The 18,698-nt window shown below is 35.1% G+C and overlaps 1 protein-coding gene across 1 annotated transcript; it reads left to right on the plus strand.

The window, feature by feature from the left end:
- The first annotated feature begins 5 nt into the window (after window positions 1-5).
- On the plus strand, window positions 6-4,882 carry CCDC59 (coiled-coil domain containing 59). The gene is made up of 4 exons (XM_024736751.1): window positions 6-294; window positions 1,247-1,583; window positions 2,690-2,789; window positions 4,537-4,882. Exons 1-4 carry the CDS (start codon window positions 141-143, stop codon window positions 4,696-4,698), a joined length of 753 nt encoding a protein of 250 aa, XP_024592519.1. The 5' UTR covers window positions 6-140; the 3' UTR covers window positions 4,699-4,882.
- Window positions 4,883-18,698: the final 13,816 nt, after the last annotated feature.

Raw genomic sequence — 18,698 nt, forward strand, 5'->3', positions numbered from 1 at the left:
AGGCAAGGGCTCAGTGGAAAGTATAGGCCGGATAAGTAGAATTCCGATCTGGACTGTGGGTGGGCGGCTGATTGCTTCTGCCTGATGACGTATTTTTTACCGCGCCAGTTGTGTTTTTCTGGCGCCGCGGTTGGTGTGCCATGGCGCCGGTAAGGCATGCAGCAAGGGGCCAGACAGGGAGCTTTGGGTCGCGTGGCGAAGGAGTTTCACTGGTCGGATTCAGAAATAAGAATATGAAACGGAGGACGTGGCGACCTAATCATCGGCAGGCCTTCGCGGGGAGCGTTCGCGAGGGTATGTATGTAAGAAGGCAGCCTTTTACAAGTCCTCGGGCCTGCGAAATCTTAGGGTACGCGATCCGCCCAAGCTGGGAAGGATTTAGGAACCAGACCGAGCCGTACTTGGGGCAGAGAAATCTACTCTTAAATCTGCCGAAGCCGTGGGCGTCTCAGAGTTCTGGACGGGAAGGCGAGGCAGTGTTGCTCTAAATCTTTCAACATTTTCCTCGACTTAATCCCATTTTTTAATGAGAACTCTTTTCGTCTACATTTTCCCCGTGAAACCGTAAGCAGAGAGAATCTGTGAGTCCATTTGTGCATGTATTACGGTAAAAGATAGAAGGCGAGGCCGGAAATGTACTGCCCCACACTCTCGCTGATTACAAATACCCCAGAGCTCTCCAGTCTTCTCTTACTGTGTTTATTTGCTTCGTTTTAGTTTGTGTTTTTCATTTTGTCTTGCTGTTTGTAAGTACTTTAAAAACCCATTTGGAATGTATAAATCTTAAATAGGTAGTTTTCTGATAATTGCTGTTGAGAAAGTCATACACCGTCTTTCCTCGTTTGCGTTGAATTACTTTAGAAAATCAGTCGTATTTTCTCTAACGTAAGGTAATAGATGCGAGGGTTTTTTCCCGGAGGTATAAAGTGAAGACCTAGGTTAAGTGTTTGATTTGTGAGTACAATAAGTTGGAGTTGTGCAACACGCTACTCTTTTCTCCTTCTTTGAGATTCTTTAGTTCTGCACAATTACCGTTAGCCCGGTCTTTTTGCGAAGGACCAGTATACTGTTCATTCCATTAGCTTAAACTTGTTTTCTTGAAATAACGTTTTACAGCAAAACATAATGTAATTCTAGCACCTAAACGTGATGATATAAAAAGTTTTTAATTTTAATTTAGCAACTACATTGTTCATGCAAATTATTTTCTCAGAAAGTAATTCATGACTGATATATTCTTCAACAGGACAAGGCTTTGCATTTCGAAGAAAACTAAAAATTCAGCAAAATTACAAGAAATTGATATGGAGGGAAAAGAAGGCTAAAACCTCACGGGAATCCCAGTTCACGGATCGGTACCCTGATCATCTGAAACATCTCTATTTAGCTGAAGAGGAAAGACTCAGGAAGCAGCTTAGAAAAGCTGACAGGTCTTTGTTAGAACAAGTTGACCAGCCTCTGTCAGAAGAACAAGTTGATCAGCCTTTGTCAGAAGAGCAGTGTAGCACTGACCAGGCTTTGTCTGAAGAACATTGTAGCATTGAGCAGCCTCATCCAGAAGAACAATGTAGCATAAGAATAAAGTATGTATTACCATCTTTTGAAATTCTTCATTGTAGATGTAAGTAGGGTTTTAGGAAAGAGATTACAGAACAATTTCTGTATTAATTGGGATTTTTCTTAAGGCATATTAGAAGTCACAGGTAATTATGTGAAAATATTTTCATGGAGGCTTTCATGTTAGCTTAAATGACTATAAATTAAGTCAGGTAGGCTTAATAGAAGAAGTAATGGAATGGGAATTAAGAGACCTGGGTTTTAGGTTTCAGCCTCTCAAGTACATTTAACTTACTTGGACCATGATTAACTCCTGTTATTAATGTATGTTTTTAAAAATAATTTAATTTTTGAGAGGTATTGTAGTGTAGTGCTTAACATCGTGGACTTTGGAGCTGGCTTTAATATGTTGGTGCCCAATGTCCTCTTCTCTAAAATGCAAATAATAATAGTAAGTATGTAATTTATAGCTGCCGTGTTGTACAACCCCAGAATGGATTATTTACACGCTATGGTATCTTAGACCTATCTCAGATGTTGTGAAGATTAAATGAATTCATTCATATAGGTATTAAAAAGGCATGTGATACATGGGAAGTGCTACATGAGTTTTAACTGCTACTACTACTGTTATTATTAACCTGGATTTTTTTTTTCCCAAGAGGACATAGACTTGGTTGCAATTAAAAAAATAAATGAAACGGAATAGAGACAAGTTGGTCAAAGAACTTTGGGATTAAAGTTCATGTACACCCACAAGGTCCTTCATAACGTCCTTCAAATTAATGCCTTTTTCAGTCTGTCATTTCTACCATTCATGTGCTGGTTTCCTGTTTTTAAACATTTTCAGATCTTTCAGAGCTTTCTGTATTTTCCCTGGTTGAAATATTTCTCCAAGACTTTCCATTTACTATTTTCTATATCTTGAAAGCTGTAACAAAATTTCTAATATGTTATTTGGACATTTTACTAATAAAATTAATGTCCTCTTCCTTTCAAATTCTCTTCACCCCCACCCCTTAAGTTGCATTAGTGAGATTTGACTATACAAATACTATTTGACATAATTGTGTCATAATTTTGGTTATATTATTTTTAATACTTGTGATTTGTTTTCATTTATCTTGCAAAGTTCCATTACTATTCCAAAGAAAAAGAAAAAGAAAACATCAAATCAAAAAGCACAGGAAGAGTATGAGCAGATACAAGCTAAGCGTGCTGCTAAGAGACAAGTAAGATCTACTTTTAAAATATTTAGATTCATGTTCCTTTATCCTAAGTGTATATGTAAGCTTTTCTTCTTAATATGGGGCACATAGTATGCCCTCTGTAAGTATTTGCTAAGTAAATGAATAATCTGAGAAGAGCTGGAGAATTTCAATATTCAGATTCCTTGATTGTTTATATTACCCTTGAGAGGTGATAGTAGTAGTCAAGAATAGGATTTTAAAGGTACTGCTCATAGGTTAATAATATGAGCATCTGGGACAGTGTTTCTCAAGAGTAAGGTCCAGATAGTTGCATTTTTTTTAACAAGTGCCTCAAGAGGTTATGCATAATAAAATTTGAGAACTACTAATTTTTAAAAATGTAGATGATTTTCATAAATTTACATTAAAGAGTTGGTTTTGCTTATTAAAAACCTTACTAGATTAACTTAGCAAAAAGTTGCCACACTTTGTTATCATTCAGAAACCCAAAATTATAACAGCCTTTTTCAAATGAGCAGAACAAAAGTATCCACAGCTTCAACAAAATTATTTTATTTGTGGTTTCTTGTTTCTTATATTGAAGCTATATTAATCTGTCACTTTAAAAAGGAGAGCACATCGATCAAAAATACCCCAAATATGGTGCTGACATGTAATTTCTTTTATGTCTTAGCTTTACAAATCGTGTAATTAAGAAATCTGCAAGTTTAACATCTAAAATTCGTATGATTATTCTTAAACTGATGGCAGACTAGGGTAAAGCAGAAACATTTCTCCATGGAAAAACTGGACCTTTGTTTCACAGTTAGTTAAGATTATGCATTTTTTTAACCAACCTTCTGAAACCTGCCACCTTTGGAAATAGCATACCAGATGGAATATGGACCGTTATACTGAAAAACATTTACTGTTTCAAAAAAAACTTCCTTTATGTATATATAAATGTTACATCTTTGTAACCGTGAAAATTGAGCATCAGCCCTTTATTTGTAAGGTGAAGATAAATCCTAGCATAAAAAGTTTTAAAAGGATGGAATATGCTGTGACGTATATGAAAGCACTTTGTTAATTATGTCACTGTACAAATGTAAGGCTGTGTCATTTGGGGGCTATATGCATTACAGGGGAAACTGAAAAACAGTTCACATATTGCATTATTTAAGAATTTTTAACTTTTATATTTAAGAATATTGTATTTCAAGTAGTGATTTTCAGGTTTATATAACTTCAAATTATTTTTCTTTAAACTCCAATTAATTTGAGTCTTTATCTTAGCAAATCAAATGAGCATGATTAATTCTTAAATAATCAAAACCATAATACCTAGCACAATATTTTACATATATATAGCTTGTAGTCAATAAATGCTTCTTGAATTAAATCTGGATCAGATGGCAAATTTAAAAGAATACCAGATATTCCAGAAATGATTTGTGTTACATGGACTAGATAACCTCTAACGTCACTTCTGACTCTTCAGTGGATCTAATTAAATGTGAAACCATTAAATAAATGTGCCTTCTTTGTGCTTTAATTTTATTTGTATACAAATAATTTTAATTGTTTAATAACTTTACATTATTCTATGGCATAGCATGTATCATAGCGGCAAAGGGGGTACACTGCTGCACTTACGAGTAACACCTCACATTTTGCAAAACGTAAGACAAACCTGAAGTGTTTGCGTGGTGATAGCTATTTCAACAAAATTATTGAACAATATCTATTGTTTGTTACTAATGAAAATTATATATGTTAATAATTTCAGGAATTTGAGAGGAGAAAACAAGAGAGAGAAGAAGCTCAAAGGCTCTACAAAAAGAAGAAAATGAAAGTGTTCAAAATATTGAGCAAAAAGACTAAAAAGGGGCAACCAAACTTGAATTTACAAATGGAGTATCTTCTAAAAAAAATACAAGAAAAAAATTAGGTCAGACATGTTGCCTGATTAATCAAGGGTTAAAATATCTGCTGGCTACTGAATTCTCTTGTATATGTACTGTCCCTCCTAACAGTTAACTAAATTTGTCAACAAAGACTGGATTGCTAAGCTATACTAAATATAAAATGTCCAAATATTTTTTGTTTTTCTAAAAGAAAATTTTCTATATATGCTCTGCATTATATATGATTTGTTTCTTAATTATTTGCTGCTGAATGAAGGTTGGCCTTCAAAACTGAAAGAGGGAACTTCTCTGGCAGTCCAGTGGTTAAGACTCCATGCCTCCACTGCAGGGGCCACAGGTTCCATCCATGGTTGGGGAACTAAGATCCCGAATGCTGCTTGGTATGGCCAAAAAAAAAAAGGAACAAAGAACCTGCTATTTGAGCAACAGGTTCAAGCATGTAATAACTTGTATACCATATGAAATTCCGATGAAATAAAGTGTTTTGAAAATAAGGGAGCAGAGCTTTCAACGAATCATTTCAATCAAATGTTTAAATTTAGCAATCAACTATTACAGTTTTGAAATTCCATAGTAATGGAATGGTGAAGGAGGCAGAGACTCCCCTTCGACTTTTTAATTTATTTTAAATTAAGTACATTTTATAGGGGGATGGTCTTTCCAGAAACCTGTAAGCAGGTTTCTACCTTTGGCCCCCACCATATTATAGTGAGGCTTTTATAAAGCAGAGTTTGATATTTATAATCTTTTCCTTAAGTGGATGTACATAGCTTACTAGTATAATATTTTTTGAATGATGATGGTAACCCAGCAGTGTCACAGCAGGAATTAAGCTTTCCAGATCCCGTGGGACCCTATCATGTAAGAACATTGTTACTGGACCTTACCAGTGTTGTCTCTGTTGGTAGGTTTGTCAGCCAAGGGAAAGTACTGGAATACTGCTTCTCCTGCCTCCTTGCAATCACTGTAAAATGAGAAAGGCTTGGTTATCATCATTAAAACAAAAGAACTGCAATAATATTTGTAAAACATTGCATAGTAACGTGCAGTCCTTTATAAGTGGTAACAGATGCAGCCCAATATTGCATTAAGGTTTTGGTAAGTCCTCCCACTGTACTGAGCATTCTGCATTTAAAAAGTACAAGGAGGGAGACGCAAGAGGGAGAGGATATGGGGATGTATGTGTATATATAGCTGATTCACTTTGTTACAAAGCAGGAACTAACACAGCATTGTAAAGCAGTTATACTCCAATAAAGATGTTAAAATAAATAAGTAAATAAATAAATCATGCCAGTCATAAAATGCAGTGTAAAAGAGCAAATTCTGAATATAAAGAGATTTTGATAATACTAGATAGGAAAGATCAGGACCACAAATGACACCCCGTGATTGGGACTGCACCACAGCAAATCTATACTTTGCAAGATACTATCAGTGTTTGAAATGCCAGAGAGAAGATACAGTGTGCCATGCTAAATGCACGGTGATAAATCTAACTTCTTGCTGAAAAATTTCTTCCAGTTTATTTGAAGTGTGCAGGGCATGGACCCCTGACAATTGGCATAACTGGTTGGCATTATGATGAGGCTGAAGCCATCCCCAGTTCTCCTTCCTACAGACCCATGAGTTTCTACTATAGAGTTTGTACTATGAATTGTCTTTGACAATAACAACTCTTGGGTTCTGGGAACATAGTTTTGTCCAGGATAACTGCTGTGTAAATCTGGTGAGTGTGAGGCAAGTGTTATAATTACTTTGGATGTTCTATTCTTTGGACCTTTTAAAAATTGAGACACACCATAGACTTGATGTTGAATTAATATTAACTTTTGAGGAGCTGAATGAGCTACATCCATTTCCAAGTAAAACACACAGGCTGCAGCTGCTGTAGGAATCCATCTAGGCATTAACATTTCTGGCTGTGAGTGAACAAAATAAGAAACTGGAAGGGACTTGTTGGACTTCTACCTTATAAGGGCAAGAGAATTGGATTTGGGGTTTTGAGTTTTTTGCCTTTGGACATTAACTTGAAAGGTAATTTAATATATAGACTTTATTTTCTCCCTAGGAGTTTGAAAGGGAAATATTTATACTAAAATGTGGGACATCTGCCTTTTACTGGCAGTTTAACACTGGGCTCTCTTTAAGTATTTGGATAATTGCCATTGAGAACACTTGATGGAGTCACCCACGGAGCTGAGAGCCTTACATCAGAGATGCACACTTCATGGGCCTAGTGACCCTGGTTTCACAAATAGATATATTGAGGTATAATCAATTGAACATATTTAAAATGTATAATTTGGTGAGTTTGGGCACATGTAATCACTCGTGAAATCAATACCACAATCACAAATCCATCACCATTATCTCCAAAAGTTTCTTCATGGCCCTTTGTCATCAATCCTATCAGGGGCTCCCCAGATGGTTCCCTAGCAGCCACTGATCTGCTTTCTGTTACTATAGATAATCTGCATTTTCAAAAATGTTATAAAATTGGAATTATCTACTGGGTACTCTTTTCTGTCTGGCTTCTTTCAGTCAGACAAATTTGAGATTCATCCGTGTTGCATTTATCAATAGTTCCTTTTTATTGCTAAGTACTCTATGGTATGGATGCATCAGCATTTGTTTATCCATTTGCCTGTTGATTGACATTTGGGTTGTTTCTAGTTTGGGGCTCCCACAAATAAAGCTACTGTGAACATTGTGTATAGGTCTTTGTGTGGACATATGCTTTCATTTCTCTTGGGTAAATGCCTAGGAGGGAAATGGTTCAGTCACATGGTAGGTATAAAACATTCTAGGAAATGTGACATCTCTAAAGAGATTAAGGCACTGGAAAAGTGGCTACCTGCTGAAACTGAGAAAGGGGCTTATGAAGTCAAATTAGGGACCCAGCAATGACACTCAAGATATAGCACTGTCTGCATTATATCTTTGTATGCAGGCCTTTCAATGAGGATGCTTCATTTTCTGTTTTAAATCTCACCACTTATCTCAACCTGTTCCTTGGAGTACTAATAAAATAACTGGGGAGGTTGCCTCTATCTAGTCTTGCAAGTTTTACTAATTTCCGTTGTGTGCCTCTGCTCCAGCAAGCTTACTTGAGACTTGCTCTGTAACAACATCATGAAATTAAAGGTTTGCCAGGTGGCACCACATCAGAACAACCCAAATTATAGCAGTTCATTCACATGTACCGTCCTCTCCGGTGCAATGTTAGCATCCTTCTACTTTTTGGATTAGTCGTGAATAGAATATTGACTCTACTGACGTGAGCAGAATATTGGAAAATGACCTACTAAGATTCAAATGAATCCTTATAACCCCCACTGAGGTCATCCCAGTATCCATTCAAACTTGAAGAAGTCTCAGGAATAAAATTCATTCCTCTGAGTCTATTAGAATAAGGATGGCCACATCTTAGTGCTTGCAGTACTCCCACACAGCCAGTTAAGAAACCGATCAGAAAAGGCTACCCCTGTTTGTTCAGGATCTCAAGGTGAGCAATAGAACTGTGATCCCTAGATTCCTAGTAGTTCCCAACACAAATATGCCCTGTCCTTCGTCCCTGAAAAAGTAAATATTTCACAGTGGTCAGTTTATTTGCAGCTTTCCTTACTAGACACATAGATAAAGACAGTTAATATTTGTTATTTTTGTGGGAAAATTAACAGTATATCTAGATGGTTATACCTCAGGGATTTACAGAATTCTCGTATTTCCTTCCATCTAAACAAGTCAGTCTAAACAAAAGGATTTAATTTTTCTTTGAGAGTTCATCGTTGTACAATATGTAGATTACTGTGCCCTCTTAATCTAAGTAGTTCACAAGAAGACTTCATATAGCTCTTCAATATCAGCTGAAAAGCTTTACAAACCATGTAGAAAAAAAGCTATAATTTTGTTAAATTGTATAAATTTGGGTCAGAATCTGTCAGCCATGGATGTTTTCCATCCACCAGAACAGAGATGATTCCATTTGACCAACTTTCTAAACTAAAAAACAATGAAAAGAATTTTGGGGGGATTAACTGGTTATTGCGAGCAATAAATGCCTAGTTAAAAAAAAAAGTAGCTCAGTCCTCTCATGAACTTATTAAAGGAAAAATTCCTGAGTCTCTTCCATGCGAAGCAGAAGTGAAAGCAGCTTTCTCCGCTTTCACTGCTTCTCTTCAACAATCCCCCACTTTGGGTACCCTTAACCATGTCGAACCCTTCTCCTTTTGTTCATGAGAGACAGGATGATATATTAGGAGTATTAGCTCGCCGGAGCCTGTAGGTTGCCTCTCTTAACCTAGTCCTTAGTTTAGTAACTGAGGCATACTTTTTATGCTTGCAGAACTCAGCAGCAGCTGTCAGACTGGTTGAAGCCTCTGCTAATATGTTGTTTGCTTCTCACTGACTCTGTGGTTTGCACCTGCTGAACAATCATTGTTACTTTTAGACAACACTCAAGATTTCTCTATCAGCAACTTTTCCATTTATGAAGCCCTTTTTATCTCTCTTACACATCACTGTTTAACATAGTTCAAACCTTACTCTTGTAATTTGATTTCTTTTCAGGATGAAGGGGAAACATGTGACTCTAGCAATAACTGAGGAAAGCATGCCCAGGACTGATCTTACAGAACCCCTTTTAGTTCATCTTGATTTAATATGGTTTATAGATGGATTTTATTTTAGAAATTACAAAGGCCTCCTCTTTTTTTGTATCTGCTGAAAATGCAGCCATTAAGGGGCTCCATTTCGTAATATTTGATCTTCCCAGGTAGCAGAATTAATAGCTCTGACTGAAGCCTTTATTGTGGCAAAAGACAAAAGATATGCTTTTAGAATTGCTCATGATTTTGAAATGTCATGAAACCTAAAGGATTTGTGACTTCTTCAGATATTTTGACTAACTGGGGGAACAATATCAATGATTTAGTAGAAGCTATTCAAAACTCACAAAGAAAAAAATGGTTATTAAATAGAAGCACATAGGCAGACCAAAAGCCAATGGCAATGTCCTTGCAGGGCTACATGCTAAATGAGCAGCTTTTACCACCCCAGCTGTATGAGATGCTTCTCTCCCCACCAAGTTGACGTCCTTCCCCATCAAACCTTCGGATGGATAACTGCTCAGTTTAAGCCAGCTACAGTTGACTCACAGCAATCAGACCAACCTTCTGAAAAACAGAATTGTCCATCACAGGGATGGAGGCTAGAAGTCTGAAATCAAGGTGTGGGAAGAGCCATGCTCCCTGGGAAGGCACTAGGAAAAGATCTGCTTCACGTCTTTCTTCTAGCTCTGGCTCCTTGGCATGTATTAGCAAACTCTAGTCATCACGTGGTGTCCTACCTGTGTGCATGCCTTTGTTTCCAAATTTCCCTTACGATAAAGACACCAGTTGTATTAGGACACACCCTAATTACCTTATTTTCACATGATTACCTCTGTAAAGACCTTACCTCCAAATAAGGTCACATTCTGAGGTCCTGGTGGTTAGGACTCCAATATATCCTTTTTGGGGGATACAATTCAATCCATAACACATATCAACTTGAAAATGCTTTTCGACATTACCGAACACCATTTCTGTTATTATGGGCTCAAGTTTCACAGTGCAAGCAAACTGCCAACCAAGCTACCAACTACCAAATCAGTGGATTTCTACTCACATGAGACCTTAAACAGGCTGAGTCAAAAAAGTCTCCAGAAGCAGAGAAGAAGCAGTCACTTTGCCCAAGAACTGTGAACCAAGGAGATGACAATGGATATATAGCCCATGCCTGAAACTGACAAAATAAGACAGCTGAATGGATTTCTTTAAAACAATCATTCTCTTTTTGTAATTATTGTTCTGGTATTCTTGGTCATTTAACCCAAATATCACTAGATCATTGTTTTCTTTCAGCATAGTTGAGTTTAACCGTATGCAGTTCTTGGTGTATTCGAAATACATGGTTATAGTTAGCCTGTGCCTTTGCAATAGCATTTCGTGCAGAAACACTTGGGTATATGGGAAATTAGTTTGTTTTTTTCTTTTTTTTTTTTTTTTTTTTACTGAATATCTCCATGCTATCAGTATCTTGTAATTCTAGTTATTATGCAAGGCATCTGTGATTACTCTAGTCCCCAATGACCATGATCCATATGAGGTTTGGGAAAACTTTCCTGTGTTTCTCTGCAGAGGCCCAATTTGCCTGATCAAAACCCACACAGGCCATGAGGTCTAAGTGGGGACAACTTTTGTTACAACTCAATTTCAGAGGCTAAAAACAATAATAGATAATGATCCACACAAATACATGTCACTTTCAGGTATAAGCAAGAAATAAAAAATAATATAAAAATGATAGTGGGATACAATACCAAGGGTCTTCAGTGCAAGTTTTCTAAGGTCTGATTTTGAGTAACTCCTTCTTCCCTATATCAGGTTGGTGAAACCAGGGCTTATTGCATGTTACCTGTTAGCTGATTAGGCTTAGAAATTTAGCCTACCTTATGTCAACCTTACAGATTGTACAGAATCCATTAGTGAAGGCAAAGCAATATTCCATCCACCAAAATTAGTTCATCACTGGCTAGAAGGTTTGCTTGGATCAAGGAAAATTTCTACTTGCAGTTGTGTTTATGGTAATACAGTACAGCTGTATAGGTTTCAGAAAATTTTTCAGAAAATCAGCTTTTGCTAAACCTCTGATATATAGTGACACTCAAAGATGATTCTATGCTAGAGTAGGCTGAATTCCTTATGGTCAAACTTTCTCCTCTGGGATAGAGGGATAACCACAAGAAGGGACAGATGAACTTTGACCTCTTGGGCACACTACATACAAAGCAGAGGCAGCCAAATGCCATAATCCCAAATTGGGGAAATCACATATAATGCAGAGGTGCTTTGATGGTGGAATCCTAAAATGGGCACCATACAAACACTGTAACCCAGCCTAGGGCTTACTTAACCCACCAATCCAGATATAGCCATCCAATGGACGTCACTGAGAGATCTTGTTTTCCTAATATGGAACAGAGATTGTTCACCATCTCAGGGTTATAGAAGACCTAACTCCATTTCTTATCCCCCCAAACTTTTTTGTGAGAGCCTCCTATATTTGGTCTTTTATTATTATACATATGCATACTAAAATTATTTTATTATCATACACTATTATTATAGTATATGTAATATTAATACACTAGAAATAGAGAAACTAGTAGAAGGAGCTGGTTTCATAGAAGTGGAAAAAGTCAAGTAGATCTTTAATACCATTCACTCCCACTTGCCATCCTTATGAGAAAGTCTTTTAGAAATTCTGCTTGAGTTAATACCATGGCAGTAGGATTTGAAGGTGACTTTTTGTGCTTTTAAAGGTAGATTAAAACCTGACTTTGTTTAAAAAGCATTAGCATATCTGTGTGACCTGCATTTTATGCTTGCTTTTTGAGAAGAGTAGTTTGGATTTCTTTTTTCCTAATCTACATATAATTTGGCGTAGTATCAGTGTATCATTTTAAATTGTAAACATTCACAATAACTGCTTCCTTTATTAAAAAGTGATAAACTACTGCTAAATTCACTTATTACATTTACCCCCAAACTGCTTTTCCAAGCAAATTTATTTTTGATATACTTTATTAACAAATTAATTAAAAAAACAAATCTAAGTTTTGAATCAGAGAAGAGAGGCCTAAAATTTAGAGCAACCCATGCCTAGCCCTTTAAAATTATTTTTTTGAGCTATATTCTGCAATATGGATTAACACAATTCATAATTCTGGATATTTCTATATGCTTCCCAGGGTGTATACTCTATCATCAACTCTGAAGGCTTATCCACATTATTTGATTTAATAGAATGTTTTTACATTAGTGGCCTAAAAAGTAAGCCATCCACAGGAGTCATGACAACAACCTTTTTGTATACAAAGAAGTTTTAGCAATAATGGAATACATATTGTTCTCAAAATGAGAAACCACTAATCTAGTGGGAAAGGAGAGAGTAGGTCTTCGCTCTTCATTGAAATAGTTTAAGAGTTTGCAGTATTCTACTGTCCCAATAATGCCTAAAGCTGGGGAACATTAATAATTTATGTAAAGTATGACAGGAACAAATATGTTTGAATTATCAACTTACATATTTACAATTTGACTAAGGATGGAATTTATGTTTAGAGTTGTGATTACAAAATTATTGTTTTGCCACTTTTTAAAAAGCTATTAAAGAGTTGGAGAACTAGCTTAAATGTTCAATCTTGGGACACATTGTAGATGACAATTTCGAGTTTGGCTTCTGATACTATGAAATGGGACAAACTGCCTCAAGATTACACATTGAAATAGTAATAAATACTACTTTTAGGCCTTACTAAAAATGGCTCAATTAACTGTACTCATGTACATTTATTTCATTTATATTTCATAGAAACAGAATTCTAAATATAATTTAGAATTTAGAAGTGGGAATCTATGAAGTAAAATACTACTTATTTACTCAAGGTCACACAACGATTTGGTTTCTAAGCCAGAGACAGAAACTCAATTTCCTAACATCTACCCCAAGCTGCTACATGGATAACTCTAGAAATTCCATCTGTGAAATTTCAATCAAGACAGATATTTAAGCCCTTTGAAAAATTTGCTTACCCTGTAATTCCACATTTCAGACTGATTATTATACAGTAAGCCACAGTTGGGTTTTTTTTGGATAGTACATGCTGGCACAGCATTTTGCACCACTTTGGAGTAACCATGACACACACACATTTGAATAAATTAATGTCTAGTCTCAACTGCCTCTTCTTGGTTGACCAGTATAATCTTTGCAGACTTTGGAGTCAGTGGAAAAGGAAGAAATGATGAGAAAACCATTTAGAACCATGTTAAATGTTTACATGAAAATTAATCACAAGTCTACTCCTTACAAGCTGTGTGACATTACAAAAAAACTACTGCCTTTGTGCCCCAGTTTACCTTTCTGTAAAATGAGCATGATAATATAGGTTCATAACTTATTTTCCAAAACCCTTGGGTCCAAGGGTGTTTCAAATTCAGAATGTTTTGGATTTTAGATAGGTAATTCAGTGCAAACACCATATATTTACATAACAGTCACAGTAGGGATTCAAGCAGCATATTAAAATTACTGCAGCAAAATGAATAAATATTCAAACTAAGAGATAATTCAAGAATAAAAATAGCCTCATATCAATTCAGGTCAGATTTTTGCCTGTGTGAAAAACAAAACAAAACAAAACAAAGTTTTCAGAGACTTTTGCCTTTCAAAATTATAGCTGAAGGATTGTAGACCTGATATAATATGTAAATCATAGAGTAATTTAAGTGGATAAATAAGTTATTTCATGCAAAGCACTTATACTGGTAACTGACACATAGTAAGTTACCTAATTATTATTTTAATATTGTGTATCTAATTTTTTCTTTGAGATGTTACACATCGATTAAATCAACTTGTTTGCAATAAAATATAGTCAGTTGCCCAAAATTATACTAAGATCTTTATATACACTATCTCATTTACTCCCCTTATCAGTCCTCTTGTAAACACTATTATTGTTGCCATTTTCCATTGAGGAAATTATCATTCTTTGTAATATACTCCCTTAATCAAATTTAATAAATTGATGTGCAATCCATGCTTCATACATTTCATACAGAGAATAGTATTCACCTCCAATAAATTCCTCAAAATTTGTTCTTTGTGAAAAAAGTTTTCAAAATTGCACTTCAGTTGATTCAAGCATCTTGTTTCCAAATAGGAATGATATTCATTACTTATTTGATGAAAGTTTCTTTTAAGCCAGTGACTCATTTTACAATTATAAAAATGAAGAAAAGATATTCAAAATTATCAAACTCACATATAACATGTTTCTAAAAAAATTATAGTTAAGAACTATCTATACTTGTCTTTTCTTATTTTCTAGTATCAGATGTATACACAAAAGGGTTCTCTTAGCTATCTGGTGGCCAACAAATTTTTGCACAGTATGAATTATGCTAAAGAATAAGCCAAGCAGCAGTACATTTAAAAAATGTATAAGTAAACGAATATTATAGATTTTCCCTAAATATTAGAGTCAGATGAAAATGCAGATTTTTTATAAAGGAAAACTATGTAAAATTATGAACTACTAATGCATTGGGATACATCTTCCCTGTATAGTATCTTATATTCCACTTACTATATTACAAACATATTTTTATATCATTAAATAGTCTGATAAATCCTTATATTAATTATTTATAGGTAAATAATATTTAATAATGTTGAGCCATAATCTTCTAATTAATTGCAAATTATTGACTTTTAGATTATGACTATCCTAAAATGAAAAACAATGTAATGAAATTTGTGTATAAAAACCTTAAACACTTTTTGAATAAAATTTTCTTTACATTTCTGTCTCACATAAAATATCTATACAAAAATTCATAACACATTTTATGTTAAACTAAGCCATAATGTGTATCAGGTGGATGTTACAAAGTATTCCTTTTTGTGCTTTAAAAAAACTCTTGGACTTCCCTGGTAGCGCAGTGGTTGAGAGTCCGCCTGCCGATGCAGGGGACACGGGTTTGTGCCCTGGTCCGGGAAGATCCCACATGCCGTGGAGCACCTAGGCCCGTAAGCCATGGCTGCTGAGCCTGCGTGTCTGGAGCCTGTGCTCCGCAACGGGAGAGGCCACAACAGTGAGAGGCCCATGTACTGCAAAAATAAATAAATAAATAAAATAAAATTTAAAAAATTAAAAAAACTCTTTTGGATCACACAAATATTCAATTTTAATGGAAAGAAAATATAGAAAAAGAGTACTGTCTATCTTTCAGATCTGAAAGAGAGTGAAAAAATATGATTATTTTTTCCAACTCCTTCTTACATAGGCTTATTGAAAGATGAAAGCTCCTAATTATATTGTTTTATCATAAAGCTATGATAATTACCACCATTTTTAAAGAAAGGATATTTTGTTTTAATTAATTTGAAATGGTACTTTGTACAAATGGGAGATAGAAAAAAAAATCACTTTGTGTAACTGGCTCCAAAAAACATGAAGCTCCACCACCTGGATTCAGATGACATGATACTATACATAGAAAAATCCTAAAGATGCCACCAGAAAACAATTAGAGCTCATCAATGAATTTGGTAAAGTTGCAGGACACAAAATTAATACACAGAAATCTGTTGCATTTCTATACACTAACAATGAAATATCAGAAAGGGAAATTAAGGAAACAATCCCATTTACCAGTGCATCAAAAAGAATAAAATACCTAGGAATTTATTCCTAGGAGGCAAAAGACCTGTACTCCAAAAACTTTAAGACACTGATGAGAGAAATTAAAGATGACAGACAAACAAACAGATGGAAAGATATACCATGTTCTTGGATTGTAAGAGTCAATATTGTTAAAATGACCATACTACCCAAGGCAATCTACAGATTCAATGCAACCCCTATCAAATTACCAATTGCATTTTCCACAGAACTAGAACAAATAATTTCACAATTTGTATGGAAACACAAAATGCCCGGAATAGCCAAAATAATCTTGAGAAAGAAGAACAGAGCTGGAGGAATCAGACGCCCTGACTTCAGGCTATACTACAAAGCTACAGTAATCAAAACAGTATGGTACTGGCCCCAAAACAGACATATAGATCAGTGGAACAGGACAGAAAGCCCAGAAATAAGTCCACACACTCATAGTAAATTAATCCATGACAAAGGAGGCAAGAATATATAATTGATAAAGGAAAGTCTCTTCAATAAATGGTGCTGGGAACACTGGACAGCTACATGTAAAAGCATGAAGTTAGAAGAGTCTCTAATACCACATACAAAAATATACTCAAGATGTATTAAAAAACCTAAACATAGGACCAGGTACTATGAAACTCCTAGAGGAAAACATAGGCAGAACATTCTTTGACATAAGTCGCAGCAATATTGTTTTGGATCCATCTCCTAGAATAATGGAGATAAAAGCAAAAATAAACAAATGGGACCTAATTAAACTTAAAAGCTTTTGCTCAAGAAAGGAAACCATAAACAAAATAAGAAGACAACCTATGGAATGGGAGAAAATATTGCAAACAATGAGGCCGACAAGGGATTAATTTCTAAAATCCCAACGAGGGATTAATTTTGATATTAATCTCATACAGCTTAATATCAAAAAAACAAACAATGCAATAAAAAAATGGGCAGAAGACCTAAATAGACATTTTTCCATAGAAGACATATAGATGGCCAACAGGTACATGAAAAGATGCTCAACATTGCTAATAATTAGAGAAATGCAAATCAAAACTGCACTGAGGTATCACTTTACACCAGTCAGAATGGCCATCATCAAAATGTCTACAAATAATAAACGCTGGAGAGGATGTGGGGAACAGGGAACCCTCCTATCCTGCTGGTGGGAATGTATACTGGTGCAGCCACTATGGAGAACAGTACGGAGGTTCCTTAAGAAACTAAAAATAGAGTTACCATATGAGCCAGTAATTCCACTACTGGGCATATACCCAGATAAAACCATAATTCAAAAAGACACATGCACCCCAATGTTCATTGCAGCACTATTTACAATCCAACTGCAGGGCATATATCTGGAGAAAACTATTTGAAAAGATACATGCAACCCAATGTTCATAGTAGCACTATTTACAATAGCCAAGACATAGAAGCAACCTAAGTGTCCATCAACAGATGAATGGATAAAGAAGACGTGGTATATATATATACAATGGAATACTACTCAGCCATAAAAAAGAATGAAATAACGCCATTTGCAGCAACACGGATGGACTTAGAGATTATCAAACTAAGTGAATTAAGTCAGACAGAGAAAGGTAAATATCATATTATATCACTTACATGTGGAATCTAAAAAATAATAATAATACAAATAAACTTATTTACAAGACAGAAATAGACTCGCAGACATTGAAAACAAACTTACGGTTACCAAAGGGGAAAGGTGGGGAGACATAAATCAGGCTTTGGGGATTAACAAATACACACTACTATACATAAAATAGATAAACAACAAGGACCTACTGTATAGCACAGGGAACTATATTCAGTATCATATAATAACCTATAATGGAAAAGAATCTGAAAAAGAATATGTATATTTATATCTGAATCACTTTGCTGTATACCTGAAACTAACATAACATTATAAATCAACTATACTTCAGTAAAAAAAAAAAAAAAAAAAGAAGCAAAATAATGACCACATTCCTTTTCAATAATATCCTGATATATTGTAGTATGTTTCTAGAAACTTTTGGTTCTCTAGAAGATTCAATCTTATACAGATATTCTAGAGAGGAAATATGCTTTCATTACATATGTTTTTTTGTTTGTTTTTGTTTAAAGCAATTAACATTAGGTCTCAAAATGACATTCTGGAATTATAAGTTCCTTAAATTAAAAAAAAAAAAAGAATGGATATCCAAATTGAGGAACCCAAGAATGTGGGTTTGATGGGCATAGGTTACAGGAAGAATGGGGATCCGGACCATGTATTTCTTAAGTCTGATTTATTCCCTTCCTGTGCATATAAAGAACCATTAACAATATAATGATTAATTTCAGAATAACAAAAATGTCCAGCTATCATCCTGAGATTTAATGAGCCCTTTTCTGGAACACATGACATTTGTTCTTTCCTTCTAACAGATAGTCCTCTTTGAACCAAAGCTAGACAATTGTACAAAGGCTGTCTGGCCTGAAGAATCCCTTATGGACTAAGTAAAAAACTTGAATTTAGCTTACATTTAATTTGTAAGTAATGTAACAATCCACACTTTATATTAACAAATGTTACTACAACACAGATAGGCGACCAATCATTATTCTCTACCCTCACATTTTGTAGTTAACGTAGTTATATATATAATAGTTAACATAAATAAACAGGCAATACAGCATAGGCAGGGAGAGCTGTGGACATGTTTCACCCCGATACTTTATAGTTAATAAATGGTACTA

Source organism: Neophocaena asiaeorientalis, unplaced genomic scaffold, assembly GCF_003031525.2.
Source record: "Neophocaena asiaeorientalis asiaeorientalis breed wild unplaced genomic scaffold, Neophocaena_asiaeorientalis_V1.1 scaffold134, whole genome shotgun sequence".
NCBI lineage: Eukaryota > Metazoa > Chordata > Mammalia > Artiodactyla > Phocoenidae > Neophocaena > Neophocaena asiaeorientalis.